Genomic DNA, 8375 nt, shown 5'->3' on the forward strand with positions numbered 1-8375 from the left:
ATCCCAGTAACACAGTGATAGTGCAATCAAATACTGATATTAATAAAGACCAAAAAACATAATATGAACATTCGTCTCTTTTTAATTGTGTTGCTTTTTCTTAATTTATTCATATTGTATTTAAAAAGTAAATATTTCCGGTAGATTGAATGCAACAACAATTTTTTTTTTACATGTTTTAGGTATAATACAGAAATAATTTACAAATGTTAATTATTATTATTATTTATTTTTGTTATTATATCAAATTGTTGTTTGCAAGCAGTTAAGTAATGTTGTTCAATTTGTAAAATAAACGTTAACTTTACGGTTGTAAAATAGATAAAGTGGATCAACAAAATAATTTTATTTCAAGTTAAATGTTGTGGTTAAAGTTGGATTTAATGGAAACACTTTGAATACCTGAGAATTGTTTATGTGCATTTTAACTTACACGTGCATGTATTTTACATGTTAACTGATAACTACCAGGAGCAACACATTAATGACAGTAGATGAACTTTTATTGAGCAGATGTTGTTGAATGAAATGTTATTAAACGTGCAGGGGGGGTTCACCGTGTTGTTGGTGACTGTATCCGGGCCACGAGCTTCTACTTCCTGTGGTTATTTCATAAACTCCGGACGCAGAGGAGGTGAGCAGGACCGATTGTTTTCTATCTTCTCTCGCACATTTCACACAGACATTAATACACATGCAGCTGTTGACGCGGACCAGTTAATCCACGTGTCTTCGCTGTGAAATGTAAAAGCTGCTGCCGCCGCGATCCAGATGTTTCTGTCCGGACTCTACAAGGTTAGAGGTGCTAGCTCAGGCTAAGCTAGGCTAGCAGTAGCCACCTGAGCATGGAGGTCAGTGTGTTCCCTGATACGAGGGGAAACACTTCAAATGGAGCTCCCTGGTTATTTCAGTTTAATTCAGATATTGTTTGAGTTTATTTACTGGTGTGTTGACCTGAAACATCGCAGCTCGGGGTTGATTGAACGATGCTAACGCTGCGAGCTAACCCAACACCTCTGACATAACAACACACAAGAAGTTACACAAGGTCCCAGGCAAAGCAATTCAAGTGATTAAAATACGAGATTAAATCCACCGTTATGTGACATTTAATCCAGCGATTGTTGCTTTTGTTGTGTTAAAATAAAACTATTTTCTGGTTAAAAACAAACTGCTTTTGTTTTGATGCTGCTCAATAAGAAAAGAGGGTTTTTGGGACATCAACAACAAAAGATTATTACTTTATTTAAGTTAATATGCACTGTTGGTCGTCGTTTAAATGAATTCCAGGAATTCATTTGTCTGTTTATAATTATATAACTAATAACAATCTGTATTTATAGAGCACTTTTCAAAATCCAGATTTCAAAGTGCTTCGCAGGGGAAGCAATAAAACAAATAAGTCAAACATGCATTAGATCGTAGTAAAAGCAAAGTAGAAGATCATGGTCGATAATGTTCATAGACAATTTAAATTCAAGTTATATAAGGAAAGGCTGTCAGGCAAAAGTATGTTATAAGAAGGCACTTTGAGGGAATTGCAGGGTCAGCTAATCTCATTTCCTTCCAGAATCTCAGGCCCCGGTTCAAAATGCTCTGTCCCCTGTTCCAGGTTAAAACAGGAGTGATGTTATATATATATATCGGACCAAGTAAGCAAGTCTGACCAGACATTTTAGTTGTTGACAGTCTTTAATGCTCAGTGCTACAGGCATGTTGTGGTGTTTTGGTCAATACCAGACTTAAATGCTGTGGGAGAAATCAGTGTTGGTAATTGTCAGATATGGATGTAGGATAACATGGAACAAAAACATAGATAGATAAACTGTGATTTTGTGTGGACCTGCAGTGGTAATGGATTATCTTTAGGGGTTACAAGAGGAACGATTTTATTGTATGTAAACTAACTCAAATGGCCGTATGTCAACATTTAACAACATGTTACTGTGTGTCGTCCCCCCCCCCCTTCAAGAAGGATGTTGTCCTTCTCTCGAGCTGTGGTGAGCGGGGTGGCCCGAACCCCAGCTGCTGTCAGTCAAGCTGGAGTGACTGCCATCACCCGGTTCAACAGCACAGCACAGGTACCTGGCCCATAATAACCAAAATAAATCAATTAAATTTTAGGATTAGATAGCATTCACTTCATATGTCTTTGCATTATGTTTCCAGAGTGCTCCAAAGAAAACAACATTTGGACCGCTGGCAGATGAGGACAGAATTTTCACAAACCTTTATGGCCGTCATGACTGGAGGTAACACCACTGATGATATTCTCACTTAATCCATAATTTATATAGAAAAGAGCACAGTCCTCACCTGTTCCGATTTTTGCTTCAGGCTGAACGGGGCTTTGAAGCGCGGTGACTGGTACAAAACTAAGGAGATTCTTCTCAACGGAGTCGACTGGATCCTCAATGAGATCAAGGTCTCCGGCCTGCGTGGGAGAGGTGGAGCCGGTTTCCCTACAGGCATGAAATGGAGCTTCATGAACAAACCCAGCGATGGCAGGTCAGTGAGGAACCGCAACATCGAGCACTTATCAGCATCCTTATTGTTTTCCAAGTATTTGTACAAATTTTTGGTTACCAGAAAATCTTCCTAACCCCCAATAAGTGATAAATCAAAACCAAAGTGTTTGTGGCTGTAGCTGAGAATTACATTTTCAGTATGTTCTTTGTTAGTTATACCAGCCATTAATAAGATCTGCACTGTCTCGACTATAGTGACTGCTTTTGGGGGGGAAGAAATTATTTAACACGCTTCTGATTTCATTCTTCAGGCCAAAGTATCTGGTGGTGAACGCAGATGAGGGTGAGCCTGGCACCTGTAAGGACAGAGAGATCATGAGGCACGACCCACACAAGCTGGTGGAGGGCTGTCTGATCGCTGGAAAGGCCATGGGGGCGCGTGCTGCTTATATTTATATTAGAGGAGAGTTCTACAACGAGTCATCCAACCTGCAGGTGAAAATTGTAGATGCATCTTGGCAATTTCTGTGATGTCCTAATTGGGTTAATTTCAACATACTGCAAGTCAAAGAGACTCATGATAATCTGTGTACAACACAAGGTCTGCTTGAGCAACAATGTGGAATTACTCCTGTTGAAACATTAAATGTTATCTCCTCTTAGGTTGCTATCAATGAGGCCTATGCCGCTGGGCTGATTGGAAAGAATTCCTGCGGCTCTGGTTATGACTTTGATGTGTTTGTGATGCGTGGTGCTGGAGCGTATATCTGCGGAGAGGAGACCGCTCTTATTGAGTCCCTGGAGGGAAAGCAAGGGAAGCCCCGCCTGAAGCCCCCATTTCCTGCTGACGTGGGTGAGTTCCACTGGGAAAAAAATACTGATCTTATTGGGCCTTTGTTTGTATCCCCATAGTGGACAAGTGCTGCGTGTTCTTGCCCAATAAACACTGCTCTGACTCCTCTACTTCGCTCTTCCTCCTATCTTACAGGGGCGTTTGGTTGCCCTACAACTGTTGCCAATGTGGAGACGGTATCCGTGGCACCCACCATCTGTCGCCGTGGAGGCTCTTGGTTTCTAGGCTTTGGCAGAGAGAGAAACTCTGGCACAAAGCTCTTCAACATCTCAGGCCATGTAAACACCCCCTGCACTGTGGAGGAGGAGATGTCTATCCCTCTGAAAGAACTCATCGAGAGGCATGCAGGTACCCATGGACCCAAACAGCCTAAATGCTTCATTTGCCTGTCTGTTTTTTCCTGCACCGTGGGGGTCATAGAGTGAAAAGATTAAGATAGCTTAACATAAGCACAGCCTAAGTTAATGCAGTTTAACTTAATTGAAACAAACATCTGTCTTGTAGGTGGAGTGCGTGGTGGGTGGGACAACCTTCTGGCTGTAATCCCCGGTGGCTCCTCAACTCCCCTCATCCCCAAAAACGTGTGTGAAGAAGTGCTGATGGACTTCGACGGCCTCGTCCAAGCTCAGACTGGGCTCGGCACAGCTGCCTTAATCGTCATGGACAAATCGGTAAGTTTGTCCACTCTGCATTGTTATTCATCGTGCATGTGCAAGTTAGCAAACATCTGTTACATCGGTGGACGCGTTGTTTCTGCAGACTGACATTATCCGAGCCATTGCACGCCTGATTGAGTTCTACAAACATGAGAGCTGCGGCCAGTGCACGCCATGCAGAGAAGGTAAGGGCTGCTTCAGTGTCATTTTATGCAGCAACATTGCCAGCTAAGAGTTTTTCACTGTCTGGGAGTAAAGCAGATCTCTGAGTTATTCCCCCTTCTCTCTTCGTCCTGTAGGAGTGGACTGGATGAACGATATGATGTGGCGTTTTGTACGTGGAGATGCACGGCAAGCAGAGATCGACATGATTTGGGAGATCAGTAAGCAGATTGAGGGTCACACCATCTGTGCCCTGGGAGATGGTGCGGCATGGCCAGTGCAGGTATTCATATTTGCTATAAACGGATAAAGAAATAGTTGATATTTTGGCAGCTGCTGTATCTGTTATTCTTCTGCTTGAAGATTAATGTACTATTTCCCTCTGTGTTTTCTTTTCTGCGTTCTCAGGGATTGATCAGACACTTCAGGCCTGTGATGGAAAACCGAATTTCTGAATACCAGCAGCAGGCCAGGGCTTGAATGGCTCCTTTCTACTTCCTTGAATTTCTTCTTCTGCCTCATATGCCCTCTATCCCACGTGTGTCAGTGACAAATTATTTAAGAGGATAATGTGATGTCTTTTCACCATCAAGTTTCGCATTGATGTGTCTGCCTTGTCTGTTAAGATTACCAATAAAGTTCTATGAACCTTAAACCAGCCTTTAATTTCTTGTTTTGACATTAGATGTATTGTTTAAATGGCTATTATGGAATCACTTGAACCTCATATGTTTATGCACAGACTGTATATAATGATGGACAACGTGTCTCCACTTAACTCCCACTATCCAGAAATGAAGCTGAAATGATCGTTGCAATCTTTGGAAGCATTTGGAGCCAGAGTCTGCACAGTAGCAGAATCTTTTCTCAGTCTCAGCTGTCTATGATAATATTTCACTGTTTTTTAGCATCTAGTAATTTATTATACTGTAAAAAATAACACTTAATCAAACTTCAGTATGACAAGAACTACCTCAATTAACAGAAACCATCTCTGAGGAAAATGTATTTAATAAAATGTAATTATCTATAAAAAATACTTCAGCAAGCGATAGACTAACTGTAAGATGATATAAATCACTTTTCCACCTTTCAGAATTAGATTTTCTGCAGAAAGTGATAAAAACACGTTGCATTGTCGTAACCTCGCGAGAGCTCCGTGCGCCACAGCCTCGCCCGGGTCACGTGACGTGGGCAGACCGTCCAGCGCGGCTTCATTTCTATGGACGCCTCGAACGGTAAGAAATGGTTCCCGTTTTTGAATTGTTTACAAAAACCCAAATCGAAAGGGATCTAAAATTACACAAACAAAGCAACACCCGCAAATCAAATATTGTTAAAATACAAGAGTCTCGTTAGTTTTATCTGAGCGGGTCTGCTCCCTCCATCTTTCTGTTCGCTAGCTCAGGCCTGACGCTAGCTGTTGTGTATTTATCTCATTACAAGTCTGCCTAAAATGCATATAAATAAAACACCATCCTGTTATCGGACGTTTATGCATCTTTATGATTTAGCTGAAAACATCCTGATTATGCTAGCTGGACGTTAGCCCGGTGTGATGCAGGTGTCGGCTCTGCTTTGCCTGCAAACACAACAATATATGCAGCGGGTTCGAGTGTGCACACAACAGCGGCGTGCTCCTGTGTTGCAGCTCCATGTGGCCGGGACGTGCGTGAGAGCATCGGCATGGAAATGTTGAAGATCGAGCAGGTTATCGTTGGGGGCGAGAAGAGATCCACTCAGGCGGAGATCAAGCCGGGGCCCGTGGTCCCTCCTCTGCAGTCCTGTGAGCTAACATATTCATTGTGTGGTTCATAACCCAAATGTGATGCTAACATAGTCCCTGTATAGTTCATACCCCAATGTGATGCTAACATATTTACTGTATAGTTCATGACCCAATGTGATGCTAACATAGTCTCTGTATAGCTCATACCCAATGTGATGCTAACATATTCACTGTGATGCTCTGAGTGCTCGAACCAGACATGTGTTAATACCCTGCAGTTGTACAATCTGATTATTCCACGATATTGTTTGTGCTAATCGTTAAACTTTCTGTCGTCCCATCGTGACGCAGATCAGCATGAGAGCCTGCAGTGTTTCCAGTGCTTCATCACCTTCTCTGACTTCAAAGCCAAGGAGAGACACATGAGGAAGAGCCACCGGGACATGTACAAGATGCAGCTGCAGCAGGTGCAGAGAAGTAGACTAGAGATACCTGCTCGTGCTTTTATGTAACAAACTCAGCAATGCATCTGAAATCCTTGTGATTATTAAGTCTGCAAGTGAAGATTCTTCTACTTATTGATCATAAGACATAAGAGGATGATGAAAATGCCCGTTATAATGGGTCATAGAGCAAGTTCATATATTTAGTCCCGACATAGTTATTGTTTAGTACCACTGGAAACTAAAAGCAGATATTTATCTTCTTGAATGACAAATTATTTATTGAATTTATTGCATACTGCATAATGCATAATCTCTTTTTTCACAATATAGTTCTGTATGTGTATAGAGATGTAATTTGACTTAACATGACTATAACTGGTCACAGATTTTTATTCTGTTCTCTATTGTAAAGTTCTGCCCTTCTTTAAAGAGACGAATCAGTGAATAGAGCCTTGAGTTAGAATTTAATTATTTTTAATCACCTTTCTGCTCATTATTTTACAGTCCAATACGCTCTTTACTTGTTACAAGTGTGACAAGTCCTTCTCCTCCTCCGAGGAGCTCAGCCTGCACCAGACTTCCCACGACACAGGAGAGAAGCCCTTCCTCTGCACTTACTGTCAGAAAACCTTCTATACTTTCACTGAGGTGAGGGCACTGCAGGGTGCACGCAAGCCTGTTTTTTGTGCTCTATAAGTACACTATAGGGGCTTTGAAAATGATCAAATAACTTGTCTATTGTGCTTGATGAGTGTTTAATGTCTCCATGCAGCTGAACAAACACAAACGACGCGAATGCATAGAACGACGGTGTCCGTGCAGCGACTGTGGCGCCTTGTTCCCTAGTCCTTCTCGACTTCGCAACCATCGCGTTTCTGTGCACCCCCAATGCCCAGTGGTGGCTGATGACGTCAACACCTACCAGTGCTGTAAATGTGGTCATGGTTTCCCGACAGAAGAAAAGCTTCTGCAGCACCAGGAGAAATTTGCTAATGATCTAAACTGTGACACTAAGGTGCAAGGTAAAAAACGTGGCCGTAAACCCAGGGACACAACTCAAGGATCCGACGGCAAGAAGATCAAACAAGAAAAGGAAGCAGATGACTCTCCGACAGAGGGGTGCTACTCCAACGAGCTGCAACCAGAGCTCAAGATCCCTTGTCCCGAAGCAAATTGTGACCTCATATTTCCTTCTGTTGCAGCCCTGAGGGCACACAAGAAGGAGGGCCATGGGCCTCCTCTTCGCAAGACTCACGAAGGAACAGAGTGTGACGAGAGTGACACTCAACCACACATGACTAGGGCTCAGCGCTCTGGACACACCTGCCCCACCTGTGGAAAGAGCTTTGCACGAGAGAGTGCCCTAAAGGTCCACCAGAACACCCACACCGAGGGCGAGAACGCAACAGAAAAAAGATAATATACATGGAGAAAAGACTGCAACCTGATCCTACAACACTCAGTTAAATGATTGTCAGAATATTTCTTACAATATTCTTGACAGTAGGAAGAAGAATTTTATGTGAATCTTTCACGTGGGAGATTTTTTAAAACAAGGTTGTACAACACGGAGGCTGTTTCTGGAACCAAATTTTTCACTTGCTTTTAGAGAGACATACCACACTTGTCATTAAAACTATGTACATGTTATGTCTACTCTGAAATATCACATGGCCTTGCTTTCGAATTCCTTGCTCATTCTCCCTCAAATATGGAAATATTTTAATTGTGAAACTGGTAAGTGACAACTACAGGGAAGATGTAAAGAAAATCCTAAACATAATGAAATGGGCTCGTGTATAGGGATTCTGCATTATGAGACCTAAATTATGTAATCTCTGAGCCTTTCTTTTCTTCCCAGAAGTAAATAATTGTTGCATTAAACAATGTGACATTTCTGAGGAGTTTTTGTCTTGTTGCTTTTTCTGTGTCTGATTGAATGGCTTAAAAGATGCTAATAACATGTTCTTCATGAAATAATACACTATGAATATTCTACAACTGAATATACTGTATTTAGGATGTAATACATATGACTGATTAGGAATTACCATTGAGAAA

At 41.9% G+C, this 8375-nt stretch overlaps 2 protein-coding genes across 4 annotated transcripts; both read left to right on the plus strand.

Moving 5' to 3' along the window:
- The first annotated feature begins 569 nt into the window (after window positions 1-569).
- Window positions 570-4794, plus strand: ndufv1 (NADH:ubiquinone oxidoreductase core subunit V1). 3 transcript variants are annotated; one of them, XM_034600152.1, is made up of 11 exons: window positions 570-634; window positions 1973-2081; window positions 2170-2252; window positions 2338-2508; window positions 2780-2963; window positions 3132-3321; window positions 3457-3669; window positions 3826-3992; window positions 4081-4162; window positions 4277-4422; window positions 4548-4794. In XM_034600152.1, exons 2-11 carry the CDS (start codon window positions 1977-1979, stop codon window positions 4617-4619), a joined length of 1413 nt encoding a protein of 470 aa, XP_034456043.1. In that variant the 5' UTR covers window positions 570-634; window positions 1973-1976; the 3' UTR covers window positions 4620-4794. The 3 variants fall into 3 exon arrangements, with proteins under 3 accessions (XP_034456043.1, XP_034456044.1, XP_034456045.1); XM_034600153.1 differs by having other exon boundaries at window positions 621-642; XM_034600154.1 differs by lacking the exon at window positions 570-634 and adding an exon at window positions 642-795.
- A 495-nt stretch (window positions 4795-5289) lies between these two features.
- Window positions 5290-8214, plus strand: LOC117770573 (zinc finger protein 664-like). Its single transcript, XM_034600157.1, has 5 exons — window positions 5290-5377; window positions 5791-5925; window positions 6220-6335; window positions 6819-6962; window positions 7087-8214. The coding sequence occupies exons 1-5, from the start codon at window positions 5362-5364 to the stop codon at window positions 7732-7734; spliced, it is 1059 nt and encodes a 352-aa protein (XP_034456048.1). The 5' UTR covers window positions 5290-5361; the 3' UTR covers window positions 7735-8214.
- The last annotated feature ends 161 nt before the right edge of the window (window positions 8215-8375 follow it).

Source organism: Hippoglossus hippoglossus, chromosome 11 (genome assembly GCF_009819705.1).
Source record: "Hippoglossus hippoglossus isolate fHipHip1 chromosome 11, fHipHip1.pri, whole genome shotgun sequence".
NCBI lineage: Eukaryota > Metazoa > Chordata > Actinopteri > Pleuronectiformes > Pleuronectidae > Hippoglossus > Hippoglossus hippoglossus.